This window comes from Eurytemora carolleeae, unplaced genomic scaffold (genome assembly GCF_000591075.1).
Source record: "Eurytemora carolleeae unplaced genomic scaffold, Eaff_2.0 scaffold1506, whole genome shotgun sequence".
NCBI classification, from domain to species: Eukaryota; Metazoa; Arthropoda; class Copepoda; order Calanoida; family Temoridae; genus Eurytemora; species Eurytemora carolleeae.
In genome coordinates, this window is record NW_019397435.1 from 1 (window position 1) to 19,337 (window position 19,337).

General features: G+C 34.4%; 1 protein-coding gene across 4 annotated transcripts; it reads left to right on the plus strand.

Moving 5' to 3' along the window:
* Positions 1-487: 487 nt before the first annotated feature.
* LOC111714283 (putative RNA-binding protein 15) lies at positions 488-14,425 on the plus strand. Of its 4 annotated transcripts, none has more exons than XM_023489352.1 (12): positions 488-636; positions 1,049-2,001; positions 3,060-3,121; positions 4,153-4,234; positions 6,755-6,810; positions 7,256-7,333; positions 7,792-7,965; positions 9,749-9,806; positions 10,616-10,744; positions 12,636-12,817; positions 13,067-13,177; positions 13,898-14,425. In XM_023489352.1, the coding sequence occupies exons 2-12, from the start codon at positions 1,075-1,077 to the stop codon at positions 13,986-13,988; spliced, it is 1,950 nt and encodes a 649-aa protein (XP_023345120.1). In that variant the 5' UTR covers positions 488-636; positions 1,049-1,074; the 3' UTR covers positions 13,989-14,425. The 4 variants fall into 4 exon arrangements, with proteins under 4 accessions (XP_023345120.1, XP_023345122.1, XP_023345123.1 ...); XM_023489354.1 differs by having other exon boundaries at positions 500-636; positions 7,804-7,965; XM_023489355.1 differs by having other exon boundaries at positions 500-636; positions 7,810-7,965.
* The last annotated feature ends 4,912 nt before the right edge of the window (positions 14,426-19,337 follow it).

Sequence of the window (19,337 nt, forward strand, 5' to 3'; positions counted from 1 at the left end):
TCCGATCACAGTAGAAAATAAGAAAACGGTGGAAAGAAAAAATAATTTTCCAGCTGGGTTCAAAACTAAGGAGCATTAAAGAAAGCTTTAACAATATTGTACACCATAGGGCCATTAAAAGAGGTCAATTCTAATTGAAATAAACGATTTAATTTTATGCTTTTTTGGGCTGATTACTATTTGAGGTGGTGGAGATTACCAATTGAGGAGCGCGCTTGCCGCAACACAGATTTGGGTGGCGGTGATTACTATTTGAGCAACTCTGGACTCCCTCCCTCCTTCAACTCCTGAAACCCGTGCCCATTTTCTATAAAAATAAATTTTAAAAAACGACGACTTTCAAGTCTCTGAAAAGGAAGATATATTTTTAAAAATCTCAATATTTTTACTAAATCATAAAAATATATAAACAAAAATAATCAAACCATGAAAAATAAAAAGAATAAAAAATATTAGTCTACAAATTTACCCCCCCTCCTTCTCTGAGTCACATGAGAAAGCTAGAAGCCGGGGCTACCCACCTTTTCAGTCGCCATATTGGATAATCCCATATTGACAGATTTCGTCGAATATCTTCGTGGATTTCAAGGATTAAGAACGTCAACACGACCCCATCTCTCAGTACTGTTATATAAGGTGAAAAGTAAGATATTGTTTAGTTAAAAAGGTTTAAAAAGTGCCCGGTTAACAACTTCTTGTGGTAAATTGTGACGAAATCTTAATTTGTTATTTTTGTGAGATCTCAGTGTTTATAATCAATTGTGAATCTGATATTGGTGACATAAAGTGGTTGACAAAGATTTCTTCTCATAAGTTTAAATTATTGAAAAATGTTTAACTAATGAAAATATACTTAAATTAAAATGATCGGATAATGAAACTATAGTGGGTGAATTCAATATTTATCAATAATGGGTTCCACGACGCACAATTGTGACGCATTTTCTGTGATTTTAAGTGCTGGCCATAGTTTTTATATATTTAGATTGGCCGCCGACAAATGTGACAGAGCCGGCGTAGGTTAACCCGGAGTTTATTCTACTTTTAGGTGATAGATAGATAGATATACACAGGATGGGGGATAGAAGACGTTCACCGATGCGTGGCCCCCCTAGGGGAGGGCGCGCCCCCCCTGAACGTGCAGGTTATAAAGTTCTGTGCGTTAGCTCTCTTCACCCGAAGGCCAGTGACGATGTTGTGAGAGACACGCTGTACAGAGAGTACAAGAAGTATGGGGATATTAGTGTCCGTGTAATGCACGAGCCCGACGAACGAGTCGCGTATGTTTATTTTAGAAACTTTGAAGACGCGCGAGACGCGAAGCACAGTAAGTCCCGGATTATATTGTTTGATAAGCCCGCGATTGTTGAAGCAGTGTATGAAAGCGCTAGCAAAGAAGAATATGAATCGCGTGGACGACCCCATAGCATCAGCCCGCCGCGCTACAGAGACCTCGGCGGTTATGGTCGTCCAAGATCACCCGATCGTTACCGTGATGATGGATATAGAGACGATTGGGACCGTCGTGGTCCACCATCAAGAGGCCCCCCTCGTAGAGACGATTACCGTCCTCCGCCTCGTGGCGGACACTACCGTGACGACTACCGTGGCGGAGGCCATCGTGGTCCACCTCGCGGCGGATACCATGAACCAGGCTATGGTGGATCTATTGTCCAGCGACGTGAAAATAAAAAAGATAAATTCCCAAATTATCTCGACCATCTGATGCCTGAGGACGATCCCCTGGCAACACGAACCTTGTTCACCGGCAACCTCGAGCTAAACATAACCGACGAAGAGATGAAGAGGATATTCGGCCGCTACGGCGAACTCGTGGATATTGATATTAAACGGCCACCGCCTGGAACTGGCAACGCCTACGCCTTCATAAGATTCGCCAACCTTGACCAAGCTGCACTGGCAAAACGTGAGCTCTCAGGACAGTATATTGGCAAATTCCAGTGCAAGATCGGTTACGGGAAAGTAAACGCTACAACGAAGGTGAATAGTAGGTTAAAGGCACTGAAAGCGTAATTTCAAGTGAACCACCATGCAAATATTGCAATGCCCGACTCACAACAGAACCCTTGAAACATTTATCTAATGTTTTCAGATCTTATAATTTGTATTAATTTTCCTGTTTAGAAATATGCAAGTCACTCTGTTGAGAAATCATAATTAAAAACAGTTTTTAAAATTATTAAAATTGAAATCTATTTCATAGTTAACCAAACAGAACTTTTAAGGGTACCGTTGTGAATCGGGCATTGTCATATTTGCATGAAAGTCCACTTAAAATTACACATTTGGTTAAATCAAACAAAAATACCCCTCCTCAACTTAAATAAACCAATATATCAAACAAAACCTGCAAAAAAAATACTTAATACTCGCATATTTTCTCGAAATATAATTTTCTTCCTCCCTCCCCTTTTTCTACCGACAAATTATATGTGTTCAAAAGAAATGTAAATTCTGCGCTGAATTTGGAAAAGGATGTTTGTTAACTTTTGGGTAAAAAAATAAGCAAAGGAATGAACGCACTTTCCTTTTGATGTCCAATTTTTCATTTTATCCTCCCAAAACAGCAATAATACACGCCCCAGGGGGTAGAGAGGGGGTTACTCAAAAAATATATACCCATTACTCTCATCGCAATTATTAAGAAAATACGAAAAAAAAACTTCTTTAAATGTTCAAAACAATTCATTTCTTCAAAAAAATCACTAAATCTTTGAGAAATGTTTATCTGGGTTTGGATGTATATATATCTGCATTAAAATATCATTTTTAACTTGTTTTTAAAACAATTCATTGTATACTTTCCTCTAAATATATTATGATAATAATAGCAACAAGGATGATTTTTCAGAGACCTGTACAGAATTTTAACCGTCTGTTCCTTTATATTCATATAAGCTACTGAAAACTTATATCTTCCTTTTGTCAAATCATTGAAAAAAGCCATAAAGTCGTCTCTACTGTCTCATCTTCTGTGGGTAACCCTGTATTTAAGTTTTTTATTTCGATACCTCGCTAAAAATTCCTTTATTCTGTAGGTTTGGGTTGGAGGATTAGACTCTTGGGCCTCCCTAGGAATGCTGGAAAGAGAATTCGATAGGTAAAGTTTTTAAAAGTCTACTATTTTTTCTGTCTGAAATTTTCAAAATGGCTCTTAATTTTTTAAAGAAAAAAAACGTTAGCACAGCTTTTAATTTGGATGGTTGGAACGTAATACGCTACAGTTGCGTCAACAATTTGGGAATATTAATTTTTTTTTTTCGCGGGGAAATCGATGCAAAAACCAAATCTAATTATATTTGGGAAGCAATCAGATTTTTGATTTTAAACAAATTTTATTATTGTCACTCGGTTTGTAATAAGGGATTCACAAGTAAACAAAGGGGATTGAAACTTATTTCAGTAATTATTTCAATTTTCCTGGCTGAAGAAAATATTTTTTTATTTCTTTCAAACATTATATTAAACTTTATAAACTTGATTTCATTGAAATGTCACATTTGTTGAAATGACCCCCCTCCCCCCGACTAAAGAGTAGTTTGTCGTATTCTGGACTATTCTATTAAAAGTTTGATCTTAGTAGCTATTTTTCAAGATGCTTGTTTCATTTTTATCCAGAAATTATGCTTGCCGTCCATTTCTTCCTAGTCTTTGACCGATCAACCCGCTAGTCATATATTGAGATTTTTTATTCGATTTTTATTCTATAGAAAACCAATTCCTTTCTTGTCTCTGATAGATAAATCCGCTAGTCACACATTGAGATTTTTTATTCGATTTTCATTCTATAGAAAATCAATGTTGGTCAAAACTTTAATAAGGGAACCAAGCCAGTAATTTTGTAAACATTGATGGAATTTTAATCCATTATATCCATCCCATCCTCATTTAAATTATTCTATTTTTCTTGATAGTCTTTTACTAATAACTAGCTGAAAGACCCGGCGTTGCCCGTGGAAAAAATAATTATTTTAAAGAAAATCAAACTTTTTTTAGCCTTTAAGACCCCCCCCCCCCCCACACACACAAATTTTTAGCCCAATCGGCCCAGCGGTTTGGCCGGCTATACGCAACATATAAATGTACAAATGTCTTGTTTTATTATATAGATAATATTAATAACTTATCTAGGTTTGGCGCAATACAGAAGATAGACTACAAGCCTGGAGACTCTGAAGCATTCATTCAGTATGAAAGCATTGATGCTGCACAGGTATAGTTCGAGTTTAATGTCTTAAATGGACTGTAGAGAAAACTTTAAGTAACCCTCTATAGACTGGCATGATCGATTAACAAAGATACCCTTGAAACCGTTATCTGATCTATAGCCTGGCAGATTTTCTCGTTTTCTTGGATATTAAGTTTTTAATTCTGAAGTTGCTGTTTTCCTGTAGTAGAAATTTGCAAGTCACTTTTGTACTGTAGAGAACCCATAATGGTGTATTGATAATTATCTTTTTAAATTATTAACATTTTTATCTAATTCATTCTTAATTGGACATATCTTTTAAGGGCACCATTGTGAATCAGACATTGCCATCCTTTTATGCAGTGCTTAGGATCCTCCGAAAGATTTTGGCTTCCTGGATCCGGATCCGTAAAAATATGAGGATCCACGGATCCGAATCCAAGGGGCAAAAAAAAAAAAAAACTGAAGAAAAAATTTACTCTCAAAACCCAAATCTGAACTATTGTAAAAAGAGAGATAAAAAAAAATCCTCATTTCTGAATGGTTAATCAAGTTTTAGCATAAAAATAAGCGAAAAAAATGAGACAAAAAATTTTAAAATTTTGCTTTGTTAAAAAGTTCAGTAAATTTGAAAGAAATAACCTGGACCTGGATCTGGATCCGGATCCGGATTAAAATTGAATGGATCCTAAGCACTGCTCTTATGGAGGGTCACTTGAAATTGTATTTATGAAATGGTATGTTTGGTTCACAACGGTACCCTTAGTATCTTTAATCTATGATATGAAATACATTGTCGTGTTTTAATTTTAATTTTATTCTGTAAATTCCTACATGTTTTTCTGCAGTAGAATTTCGCAAGTTGCTTGTGTAGAGAAACCAAAATGTTAAAATATCATTTTTCAAAATTCATACTTTATCATACAAAGCTTTCAAGCAGTGCTTAGGATCCGGATCCGTTGGATCCGCAAGATTTTGGCTTCCTGGATCCGGATCCGCAAAAATATGCAAAGCACCGGATCCAAGGGGTAAAATATCAACCAAAAACTGCAAAAAAAGACTTTTACTCCTGAACCCCAAATCTGAACTTTTGAAGAAAGAGAGATTATAAAAATGTCCTCATTTCTGAATGTTTTATAAAGTTTTAGGATAAAAATAAGCGAAAAAAAATAAAACAAAAAATTTGAAAATTATTTTTTGTTAAAAATTTCAGTAAATCTTTTAGAAATGACCTGGATCCGGATCCATTTTTTTTCCAGTGCGGAGCCAGGATTCGGATCCGCATCAAAATTAAATGGACCCAAAGCACTGCTTTCAAGGGTACCATTGTAAATCGGACATTGCAATGTTGCACATATTGTCACTTAAAACTTTTTTAAAGTAACCCTCCATTTATAGAGTAGAATGTTCGATTGAATACAGTACTCATCAAACCTTTGTCAGATCCTTGACGGGAAATAAATTCGGGGTTTTCTGTCTGATGGATAGTTTTAAACTGTGGGTTTTCTGTCTGATGGATAGTTTTAAAATGTGGGTTTTCTGTCTGATGGATAGTTCTAAAATGTGGGTTTTCTGTCTGATGGATAGTTTTAAAATGTGGTTTTTTGTCTGATGGATAGTTTTAAAATGTGGGTTTTCTGTCTGATGGATAGTTTTAAAATGTGGGTTTTCTGTCTTATGGATAGTTTTAACATTTGGGTTTTCTGTCTGATGGATAGTTTAAAAATGTGGGTTTTCTGTCTGATGAATAGTTTTAAAATGTGGGTTTTCTGTCTGATAGATAGTTTTAAATTGTGGGTTTTCTGTCTGATGGATAGTTTTAAAATGTGGGTTTTCTGTCTGATGGTTAGTTTTAAAATGTAGGTTTTCTGACTAATGGATAGTTTTAAATTGTGGGTTTTCTGTCTGATGGATAGTTTTAAATTGTGGGTTTTCTGTCTGATGGATAGTTTTAAAATGTGGGTTTTCTGTCTGATGGATAGTTTTAAAATGTGGGTTTTCTGTCGGAGTTATGCAGTTTAAAAATATAAATTTCAACGCTCTTTTAGACTGAAACCCACGGTAACTTGATTAGTATTTAAAGGAAACGTAAAAGTTCGTCCAAAGTTCCATTAAAACTGAGAATTTAAAAACATTCCGAGTGCAAAAGAAATTCAGGTGGATAGAGTTTTTATCTTTTTTAATCTGCAGATTATTTTTGCGCCCCTTTTTTCCAGGGGGGTCGGACGTCCCAACTCTCCCCTTAAAGCTGCCACTGATCCAATCTTAAAGTTTCGAGCTTTAGCTCTGAAACAATTACTGTGGCCATGTTTGTATAAATTGTAGAAACATAACTGATAAAAATGTTTTTTTACTTAATTATTTTGCTAAGCAGAATTTTAACAGTCGTCCAATTTAAATTTATTATTATGTGTTTTATTAAAAGGATGTGGGTCATATGAGGTGCCACACAAAATTTAGGCTCGATCGGTTCAGCCGTTTTGACTTTTGGATACAAACAGACAGACAAAAGTATAGTTTTTAATTCATTTTAATATTTTTAAGGCTGCAGTGAACGAGATGCGTGGGTTTGCGCTGGGAGGATCAGATAAGAGAATAAGGCATGAGTCCATAAACTTTTTTATGTACATTGGGATGGGGGGNGGGGGGTAATTCTATTTGAAATTAGTTCCCCTACCTTTTTTTTATATAGTTCAATGGCGGTGGTGTTTTATTCACTAAATTGTTCCACAATTTTTAGACTTATATTTTTTAATTGTTTTAACATATGTTAAAAAAAAAAAAAAATAAGAATGATGACTATTAAGGACAATTTCTAAGCTTTAAGCAATGTTTATACATACTTTCTTCACATAAAAATGGTATTCAACTGATATTAGATATGTTTTATTCGCTCAATTGGAGAAATTAAATAATTAATAATTAAACATAAAGGATGGGAAAAAACTTGCCTTTTAATGATATTTAGATTTTTTCCAAGCATTCTGAACATGTTTTTGATAGTTTTGTTATTTTTTTCATAAAAAATATGGACTCTTGTGTTAGGATGGATTTTGCCGATGTTGATAATATGCCTCCTCCTCGGGGTTATCAGGGATCTGACTACGATCCAGCGATCGCCAGGCACTTTGATCATCCGTTGACTAGCGGTTTAACGATCGCAGTCCTACTTTTCTTTTTTGTAGATGTATAAAAACTGTATTATTGGTATTTTTTAAAATCTTTTTTAAATGATATTTCAAGATAAGTGTAAGGAAGATTAGTTTATTGATTTTTGGTCACAGACATTGAGCTAGGGCGGAGTTTTGATGTTTTGTCCTTGTTTAAAGTAATTGATGGTCTTTAATCCATTTTTGCCTAAGCTCTTAATTTTGCTGTACTCTCTCTCTCTCTACTCGTCCAAGATTGATCATCTGATCTTGTTACTGGGGACTTTTAATTGATGTTTATTTATCTCGACGNAAGATCAATAATAAAAAAAGAATTTTTGTGTTAACTTTTTGTTAAACATGAAATTTTCAAATTTTTTATGTCGCCACACCGCGACAAGTAGGACAGCGACCATGGTCGCAAATGATCAGCGGGGTCCCGAGGGTAAGCCGAGGCCGCGGTGGTCGAGGAGGATTTGTCCGCGGAGCCGGAGGGCGAGGAGATTTTAACGGCGGAGCCGGTCGTGGATTTGACGAGTGGGGGAAGCGTCCAGGAGATGATTTGGATGGACCACCGAGTAGAATGAGGAAAATGGATTCTAGCAGGTTCGTTTTTAAATAATATCCCCACTGCTCTAGAATAATATTTCCCTCAGATGTAAATATAGGGGGGGGGGGGAAAATTTGGTGAGAAGTATCATAACGGATATCAAAAAGCTTGCCTTAGTTTGTTTCTACCCACGGCCACAGCATCAAAATCTACCCTTTCGGTAATTCTTGAAAATAAACACCCCTGGAATTATGATGAACACCAGGCTTTCACTGAATTTTTAATGCTGCTGCTTTCCAAGCCAACTTTTGAACTTTTTTTGCTGTGTAGTGCGAAAGTTTGGTTCCAATTTGAAGCAGATGTAGCCGAATTTTTTAAATTATACCGGGGATCGAGATTCATTGATTTTCTATTTTCTTTGGAAAATTTTTGTCCTTGTTTGGATCCACCTGATATGGTGGCAGTGCTAAGGATCTGGATCCGCAAGAATATGAGGATCTGGACCCAAGGAGCAAAATATTAAACAATAACTGGTAAAAAAAAACCTTCATGCGCTCAACCCCTGAACTGTTGTTATAAGGAAGATAACACTAAATTTCCTTATTTTTGAAGAAATAAAATTTCTTTATAAAATCTTTTAATCTCAAAGAAATGGTTGTGATCTGGATCCGGATCCATTTTTATCAAGAGCAGGTCCAGGATCCGGATCCGCATCAAAATAAAATGGATTCTGTTTTGCCGATTTTGATCTTATGCAACTGTTTAAAGAAAATGAGTTTTTGCCGCAAACTATAATTTTTAATTACTTAAATATTTGAAACCCGTTTTCATTTCAAACTATGAATTCTGTTATTTGAACTATCAAAGGTTAGCATACCATCAGATTGCAAAGATATTGAGATAAATGAGAAAATTTGAGTTTGTTGCAAAAATTCAGTTCCTTGAGTTTAAATTAATTACTTCAAATATTCAGATCTTCTCAAAGCAGTGTTTAGAATCCGGATAATCAGAGCAAAAAATAGTATATTTTGTTCTATAAATACCAGTGCTTAGGATTTGGATCCGGATCCGTTGGATCCGCAAGATTTTGGCTTCCTGGATCTGGATCCGCATAAATATGCGAATCCAAGGAGCAAAATATTAACCAAAAACTGGAACAAAAAAAATTTACTCTTAACTCAAATTTGAACTATTGAAAAAGAGAGTTCATACAAATTTTCTGATTTTGAATATTTCATAAGGTTTTAGCATAAAATAAGGGAAACAAATTAAGACAACAAATTCTGCTTTGGTTAAAAAATTCAGTAAATTTTAAAGAAATAACCTGGATCCGGATTTGGATTCAGATCCAGATTATTTTTTTTTCCAGAGCGGATCCAGGATCCGGATCCGCATCAAAACTAAATGGATCTTCAGCACTGTAAAATACCAAATAATTAAGTTTCACTAGCAGCAAAAAAGTTTTTATAAACATCAAAATTTCTTTCTTCTGTGTCAAGAAATATTAAAAGCTAAAAAAAGTCGGATCAAAGATCATAATGGAATTGCCTTAGTTTGATCAAGTTTGAATGAGATATTAATGTTTATAATTTTAAAAACTGATAATTTTCAACTGAAGTTTCTCTACATAGTGAATCGCTCAGTTTTACTGCAAGAAAACATGTAAAGGACTTCTCAGAAGAAAACTTTCCCAAACCTAGAGAAACCAGAGAAAATTTTACTCATTACTGATGAGATAAAGGTTTTAAGGATACCGTTGTGTAACGGTTGTCGCTATATTTGCACTGAGAGTCGCTTAGGCATACAGTCCCTTTAAATTATATTATTTTTCCTATTTAGATCTCCTGACATTGACGAGAACGGTATGAGGCGCGGGGACGGACCCAGCGGCGCTAAGGAACTAAAACCTGTCAAATTGTTGGTTGATTGATTGGTTTCTTTATGGTTGGTCTAATATATGGATTTATTGATGGTTAATTGATTTCTTTATGGTTGGTCTAATATGTAGATTTATTGATGATTAGTTGATTGCTTTATGGTTGTTCTAACATGTGAATTGGTTGATGATTGATTAATTTCTTTATGGTTTTTTTATTAGCCTGATACATTTTTTTAATGATTCATTATTTTATAATTTTTCTGATAAGTCCCTTAAATGTCAATTGAGAACTATAAACGATCTAATATGATGTGGGACACCCTGTCTAGTTTATATTATTAGTTATACATACACCTGGGCTCCTTCCCCTCCCCCCCCACTCACCTCTCATGTCGATACTGTAAATTATTGTTTCGACATAGATTGAGTGTAAACAGATCGCTAAACCAGTTTTTAGACACCGAAACCGAGTTCATGAGTGTATTCCAGATGGAATAAATAACTTCTCTTATGGGTTTAGGTTAAAAAATGTTATTTTCCTGTTTATTGGTGGATTTTAGAATACTATTACTAACTAATCTTAATCGTTCAATGTTTTTCCAGATTTTTAGATTATTTTTCCTTGATGTGATATTGAATATCAAGGAACATTATTGAATGATATCTTGCCTGATTGGTTTATTGAATGATTGGTTGACCGATTTGCGTCGGTATCTAAAAGTATAATAGATCAAAACTTATTGAGATTGATTGATTGATTGATTGATTGATTGATTGATTGATTGATTGATTGATTGATTGATTGACCGGTTTTTGTCGGTATCTAGAGTATAACAGATCTAACTAAGCGTATAGAGAAAGTGTGGGAGGGAGGACTGATCCTAAAGAATTCTCTGTTCCCTACTAAACTGCTGATAACGGAAGGAGATATCGATGTTGTGGACCAACTTATGAAGGTGAGCTCCTCCTGTTCTCCACCCCTCTTAGAAAGGGGCCGGGGTGCAGGGACGCCATGAGCCCGCAAAATGGTCTCGAAGTATCTGAATTCGCAAATGAATATTAAAAATGACCTAGCGCTACCTTTAGAATGAATATTATAATAGATATGTATTAAACAAAAATTGGAACACTTATTTGATATTTTAATAGTTATGCATTTTTTGGATATTTAAGAAAACGCTTTAATATTTATTTATTCTAAAATTTACGAATAGCGCCAGGTCCGAATACGGGGCTTGGAGACCATTTTGCGGGGCTCAATGCGACCCTGTACCCCCCCTCCCTATACCACCCCGTCTTAGTCCATGTGCACATATCCCCCCCCCCCCTCTCCTGATTCTAAAATTAGTTTTCTAACACCAGTTTTTGATAATTTTTTGCTGCAATAGAAACACATTGGGGTTAATAAATAAGTTTGACCTATTTCTCCCTTAATATCTATTTACCAGAATAGTAATGTATAAACATGGTGTCCCATATCATATAAGATCGTCAATGCGTCTGAATTACGGTTTTCGGGACAAATCAGAAAAAAAGAAGATTAAATCATTTTGTAAAATTAAATAAGACTTAAATGAAAATTTTCTTCTAGAAAATGCTAGGTTTTTAGATTATTATGTATTTATTTTGGCGTTAAAGCTTGGAGATAATCTAATATGATACGGGACGCTCTGTATACCCCTGTCCTAACTTATAAGAATGTTAGTTTACAGATTTCGTTAGAGCTATAAGTTTTATTAAACAAACATTTTCTCTCGGATTTTAACTTTTTTTCGCTACATTTTTCTTGCAAACTTGAGGAGCTAACAAACATGTTGGCTTAATCTTTAACTTGAGGGAGCTAACAAACATGTTGGCTTTATCTTTAACTTGAGGGAGCTAACTAACATGTTAGCTTAATCTTTAACTTGAGGGAGCTAACAAACATGTTGGCTTAATCTTTATCTTGAGGGAGCTAACAAACATGTTGGCTTAATCTTTATCTTGAGGGAGCTAACAAACATGTTGGCTTTATCTTTAACTTTTTAACTTGAGGGAGCTAACTAACATGTTGGCTTAATCTTTAACTTGAGGGAGCTAACAAACATGTTGGCTTAATCTTTAACTTGAGGGAGCTAACAAACATGTTGGCTTTATCTTTAACTTGAGGGAGCTATCAAACATGTTGGCTTAATCTTACTTGAGGGAGCTAACAAACATGTTGGCTTTATCTTACTTGAGGGAGCTAACAAACATGTTGGCTTTATCTTACTTGAGGGAGCTAACAAATGTTAGCTTAATCTTTAACTTGAGGGAGCTAACAAACATGTTGGCTTTAATCTTACTTGAGGGAGCTAACAAACATGTTGGCTTTATCTTACTTGAGGGAGCTAACAAACATGTTGGCTTTATCTTACTTGAGGGAGCTAACAAACATGTTGGCTTTGTAATATATTTAAATATACACCACTGCTTACTTTGCCATAGCGATATTTTCTAAAATGATTCCCTCCAGGTTGTTTTTTAATCTAATCCTTAAGTGCTTAGGGTCCGGATTCGCAAGATTTTGGTTTCTTTGATCCGGATCCGCAAAACTATGCGGATCCACGGATCCGGATCTAAGGGGCAACATATCGAAAAACTTGTTAACCCAAACCCAAATCTGAACTGTTGAAAAAAAAGATAATACAAATTTCATGATCTCTGAATGGTTCATCAAGTTGTATTATAAAAATAAGCGAAAAATAATTTGACAATTCTGCTTTGTAAAAAAATAAATCAGTAAATCTGAAAGAAATGTTCATGACCTGGATGCGGATCCAGGATCCGGATCTGTATCAAAATTATGCAATGTAACCCTTATTCTAGGACGAGGCTGGTCGACCTCACCTGAAGATCACCCAGAGGCTGCGGCTAGATCAGACCAAACTGGAGGATGTATCGAAACGTATTTCAAGTTCCAGTTCTCACGCCATTTTCCTAGCCCTAGCTCTTAGTAGTACACAGGTTCCACTAGCAGATACACCAGACGTTAACTCCAGACCTCTTAGGTGAGTTCGGTTGGGTTGGGTTGGTTTGATTGGGTTATATTTTGTTTGTATTTTATTTGATTTTTGATTTGACTTCTAATATCAACCTCGGCATCGAGTTTTGAATCGATTTCTAATAAAAGGTGACGATTAAATGATTAGATTTTTAAAATGATTAAATTTGTAATATGATTGCTTGATAGATAGATAGATATAGATTGTTTGATTGATTTATTGATTGATTGATTGATTAATTGATTGATTGTTTAGAAACCTTGTGAGCTACCTGAAGCAGAAGGAGGCAGCTGGAGTAATTACTCTGCAGTCCCAGCACTCTGAGCAGACAGGGGTTCTGTATGCTTTCCCACCTTGCGAGTTCAGGTACTATTCATTCTTCTTGTCATTCATTCTTAAATTCATTTATTCATTCTTTCATTCATCCTTTCATTCTTTCAGTCACTTATTCATTCATTTCATTCATATATTCATATTTTCATTCTTTTATTCATTCTTTCCATTCATTTTTTCATCCTCTCATTTATCAGCATTCTTTTATCATCATTCTTTTCTTTTGAGTGATCAGTCATTTTTTAAATTCTTATCTATGTTTAAACTGTTAATTTAAAAAAGGAAATCAGTTGAAATATTTTCAGACTATGTCTGTCAACAATATCTTTAATGCTTTGTTTATCTAGCTTTCATCCATGACAGATGAATATTAAACAAGACTTGTACCCTGTCGCCTAGCACATAAATTGGAAATTAAATCTTTGTTTTATTGAAAAGACCGTAATTTGTAATTTGAGTAGTTTGAACGAACTGTAATCTTAATCTGATCAAAAAATTTAAAGCTACTGTCACTTTCTGAATACAAAAGTGTTTAATTCCAAAAAATTCTCATTACTTTTAAACAAGAAATGTGCAAGTCATATTCGTTAAGAAACCGCAAATGAAAATGAACAGTTGAAAGAATCTAAAACATGAATATCTAGTTCATACTTGATTAGACAAAGGTATCAAGAGTACCTTTGTGAATCTAAGATGTCCTTTTTTCACTTGAAACGACGGTATAACGTGAGTTTAAATATTATTTTGTTTCAGTATGGGACTGTTACGACGTGAGTCTCCCGGTTTATCAGACGAGGGCAGCAAAGACGATCATCTCGTAGTTGTCGTTGTCCGTGGTGGGTGATGGGATGGGGGCCTTGATCAGGGTTTCCAGAAGGTGCTGGAACAGCCCTGCCAGGGCTCCTTACATGGACACACTGAGAGGGGGAGGATGCTGCCCCCGCCACATTGCAATGTTGTGCCCCCTTCTCAGTTAGAGTTAAAAATATCTCGGTTAACTCTCTGATCAAATCAAATCGAATTCACCTTAAAATTATTTTTTAAACTTGTTTTCAGCGTTTTCTTAAGGGCATGACATAATCCTTTAGAAAGACAATTAATGGATCTTTCCATTTTAAAAAGTTTGGCGGTTTTTGACCTGATCAAATGGCGGATTTCTTCCATGTCGTCTTTTCCCGCCATATTTTTGTCAAATCCCGCATTAATTGTGTATACTGTACGAAATCTCCCATCATTATATAATATTCTTTCTGTACAAATAATAAATCTGGAGCTCTCTAATATAACCTTTTATTGTTTGTGTGAATGTCTGTTTGTGCAGTGTCCCATGGAAATTAAGAGAAAGTGAAATTGAAAATTGCCTTCTTTTTCTGATAGTTTATAAATGACTAAAAGTGTACAAAATAAAGACTGAACGTCCTATAATGAGCTTTTGAAAATGTGGCCTGTTTTTATTGTATCTTCAAAATTTACTGAGGAATTGATTTTTGTACAAGTTAAAAGATTTCGATGGTTAACAAAAAAAGAATCGGGACAGATCTCTTTATATCTCTGTCAATTTTGAAGGTGCAAATGTAGTAAACCACATTTTTGAATTCTCAAGACTAGAAGTTCAAATTATTAACTGTTCACGCGCGGATGAATGACGATATAAAAGTTGTCACTTAATTCCCATGTTTATTGGGACAGGGTATGAAATGTTAATCGCCGTGAACGCAGTTTTAGAAAAAAACGATATAATTTCCAAGATTTTGTTAGAGTTTAGTTTTACAATATATTAATACTAAAAAACAAATTGGAAAAATTATCAATTCAACACGTCATTTTTTTATCGTATTTGCAGATAAAAAAGCCTTTTAAAATTATGGTGACAATACGGCAATAATAAAAAACGGTTTTTCAAACAGTTTAAAAATTTGTAAAAAATTAATATGCATAGTAGAAAGCATATCTATCAGTGGGAAGGATGAGAATTTTGAGGTGGCTCGGACGAGAAAATGAGGACGATGTGGCTCGGACAAGAAATTGTTGTGGTTGGCCTTCCTCCCTCCGGTGAAGTATCTTGGCAGGCTTAATAAACACCAAGTGGTCTAATAATAGCATTGCACAAGTTTAAAAAAAAACTAGGCCATTATCAATTTTTAATTTTAAGTATTTTCTCTTCGTATACATTATTTAACAAATAACGGATTTTTTTCGTGGATTTTCAAAATTTACTTAAATAAACAAAGTTTGGAGGCACATTTTTAAAATTACGAAAATCAAAACTTTTAGGGCACATTTGTGAAATTCGAATAATCTACATCGTGTATAACTAAAAGGAGGCCCGATCGGTTCAGCCATTTTGACGTTTAATGGACACAGTAAATTTGTATATGTATATATAAATGTAAAAGATTTTTTTTACATGGCATGACAAACATATTTTTCTAGATGAGCAGGATCCGCCAAACCTGAAATGGTTGTTAGATAATTTCAAAAGGTTGAGCCTAAAAGAGGTTATGTTTTGATAGAAGATGTATGCGTATTTTCTTTAAAGGGACTTATCTTTGAAAGTTGATCATTTTCAATAATGGTTTCTCAAAGCAGTTAGGAGAAAATAAGACACTTCCCGCTAGTTACAGAAACGACGATATCTTCCACATTGTTGGTCAGATAAAGAGTTGTGCTGCCCCTCTTCATGCTTTAAAACAACATCAAATACACAGGATTGTTTAAATGTCGTCTTCATATTCAACAGTTGTATAAGGATGGGAAAATTAACGATCATGATTTATTAGCGACACTCCATTAGATAAAGCAGGGCATGACCGATTTACCACGGTACCCTACAAACATTTCTCTGATCATCGACGGAAGAGCAACGAGGTTATAGTGTATAGAGTGATGATGTACGCTGATTTTACTAATTGTACAGGCCATAAACTAGACCGATAGCGTGCTGAATATTTGTTTATTATAAGGAGATTCTGGTCTAACCTTTAGTACAGGGTGTCCCAAAAAACATGGGAATTTAGTGACGAAATGGATATCGTCTTTGTTATGAATTAGCATTGTAATACCTAATTTCAAAAGCCATGTCTGCTCGAGTTTATTTTATGAAAAGGTAAAAGACTGTAAAGATGTGTCTATAATGTCTCCGCAAGATGAACAGTGAATTGACGGACTTAAGTTTACTCTGTTTCTGTACTGCAATTTTCTTGTTTTACTAAGTACAACCGTATGCAGTCAAAACATAAACAAGCTAAATGTGAACATAGCAGACGAAACTCTTACAGATTACAGCTTTCGCAGTAGGTATCACTATACTAAATTAAAGAATTATCTAAAAAGACGATATCTAATTCGTCACTGAATTCCCATGTTTATTGGGACACCCTGTATATCAATATTAGTAAACAGTTGTAAGTTTACAGTACAGCCAACTGAGCACACAGGTAGAGAACTATCATCCCCCCTGCGGGAGAGTGATCCGTTTTTTAACTGACATTACATATTTCGTTATTTTCGTAAATAAACGATTGTTTTTCCAGTTCTTTCGAAAAAATCTTTTATTTTCATTCGTTCGGTGCAAAATAAATTTTTTTTTTCAAGTTTGTTCGAACGACAGATTTTGAAAACGGTTTGAACAGGGATACAGACCCCCAATATATGCTGAGAAATGGCGAAGACTTTGCAATTCCACGATTACAGTACCATGAAGTGTACTGTCCGTTTGTGATTAAATCGGATATGTGCCTTGAAAGTAAATATGTTCCAGTAAGTGTACTGTCTGTTTGTGATTGAATCGGATATGTACATTGAAAGTACATATATTCCATTAAGTGTACTCTCTGTTTGTGATTAAATCGAATATGTGCCTTGAAAGTACATATGTTCCATTAAGTGTACTGTCTGTTTGTGATTGATATGTGCCTTGAAAGTACATATGTTCCAGTAAGTGTACTGTCTGTTTGTGATTGAATCGGATATGTGCCTTGAAAGTACATATGTTCCGGTGTACTTTCTGTTTGTGATTGAGTCGGATATGTGCCTTGAAAGTAAATATGTTCCAGTAAGTGTACTGTCTGTTTGTGATTAAATCGGATATGTACATTGAAAGTACATATATTCCATTAAGTGTACTCTCTGTTTGTGATTAAATCGAATATGTGCCTTGAAAGTACATATGTTCCATTAAGTGTACTGTCTGTTTGTGATTGAGTCGGATATGTCCCTTGAAAGTACATGTGTTCCATTAAGTGTAATGTCTGTTTGTGATTGAGTCGGATATGTCCCTTGAAAGTACATATGTTCCAGTAAGTGTACTGTCTGTTTGTGATTGAATCGGATATGTGCCTTGAAAGTACATATGTTCCGGTGTACTTTCTGTTTGTGATTGAGTCGGATATGTGCCTTGAAAGTACATATGTTCCAGTAAGTGTACTGTCTGTTTGTGATTAAATCGGATATGTACCTTGAAAGTACATATATTCCATTAAGTGTACTCTCTGTTTGTGATTAAATCGTATATGTCCCTTGAAAGTAAATATGTTCCATTAAGTGTACTGTCTGTTTGTGATTGAGTCGGATATGTCCCTTGAAAGTACATGTGTTCCATTAAGTGTAATGTCTGTTTGTGATTGAGTCGGATATGTCCCTTGAAAGTACATGTGTTCCATTAAGTGTACTGTCTGTTTGTGATTAAATCGGATATGTCCCTTGAAAGTACATATGTTCCATTAAGTGTACTGTCTGTTTGTGATTGAGTCGGACATGTCCCTTGAAAGTACATATGTTCCATTAAGTGTGCTGTCTGTTTGTGATTAATCTGATATGTTCTTGAAAATACACATGTTCCATTAAGAATATGTTTGTATGATTAGTGGGATATTAAAAGAAATAATAAATAAGATAAGGTGTTAACTGTACAAGGTAAAGTCATAACCAATAAAAAGTGGAATACAAGGCGTATTTATTTATTTATTTGTTTTGTTTTTAGTTTAAAACGTTTAAGGTTTTGGTATTTTTAAAAAATTCTTGTTCAGGGTGTCCCAATAAGTGATGGACCAAACCTCTGTAGAGTAAAAAAGTAGATGTTAGTTCCACATTTATTGAAAATATATTTCGGTCTGGGTTGACCCTCGTCAGTTCTTGAGATTGTTTCTGTCACAAAGGTTAAAAACAAACATTTTTTTCTTTCTATGTCTCATATAAGTAAAAAATCTGAACAAGTTAAAAAATATTTGCCAAGATGGGTTAGATCAAATATTTCTAATAAAAAAACTATAGCTGTGAAATATACCGATTGATTTCCTAAAAGAAATCATTTAAAATAATTCTTGTTGACTGGGCAAAGTTCTTATGGACTATGGAGAAACTGTAGGTTTTTTTTTTTGTTTAATGCTAATTCTAATTTTTTATTGCTCAAGCCCTAGAAATAAATATTGCTATTTCAAAATTTTTCCTTTTAAAAAAATTCAGACCAACAGCTTATTTTAAAATGGTTTTCACGAAAATCTGCTATTTTTCATATTTAATGAACAAATTAAGATAAAATTTGAAAAAATTAAATCTGAAAAATCCAGGAAATCGAATTTCGACTTGTAAACTGGGTATATGAACTCCTATATTTAGGAAGTGCAATGTTGAAGTGGGTATATAAAGTCCTTTATTTAGGAAGTGCAATGTTGAAGTGATAAAGGTCCTATATTTAGGAAGTGTAATGATGAAGTGTGTACATAGATGTACTAATGTTCAGATGTACTCAAAGAGGGGACTGTAACACAAAAAGTATGAGGCAAAGGAAGACCAAGTTAATATAGCTGAAATATGAGCTTTGAAGCTTTGAATGTGAAAATTAAAAAAAAGTGTTTACGCATAACCCAATAACCTCTCTGCAATTTTTTTTGGAGTCCCTGTACATTTAAATATTTATACATTTATGCATTGATCATTTTATATCTTATTATATACTTTGCTTGTCTGTATATATGTAAATATAAAAATATATATTATTGTATAAATGTAAAAAATAAATATATGAGTACATATTTGTAAAAATGTATGAATGTAATATGTATATGTATTAATGTTTAGGTTTCAGTATCCAAAGCACTGCAGATACTAGAGAGTAGAGTGGTGTTGATAGATAGATCGATAGATAGATAGATAGATAGATAGATAGATAGATAGATAGATAGATAGATAGATA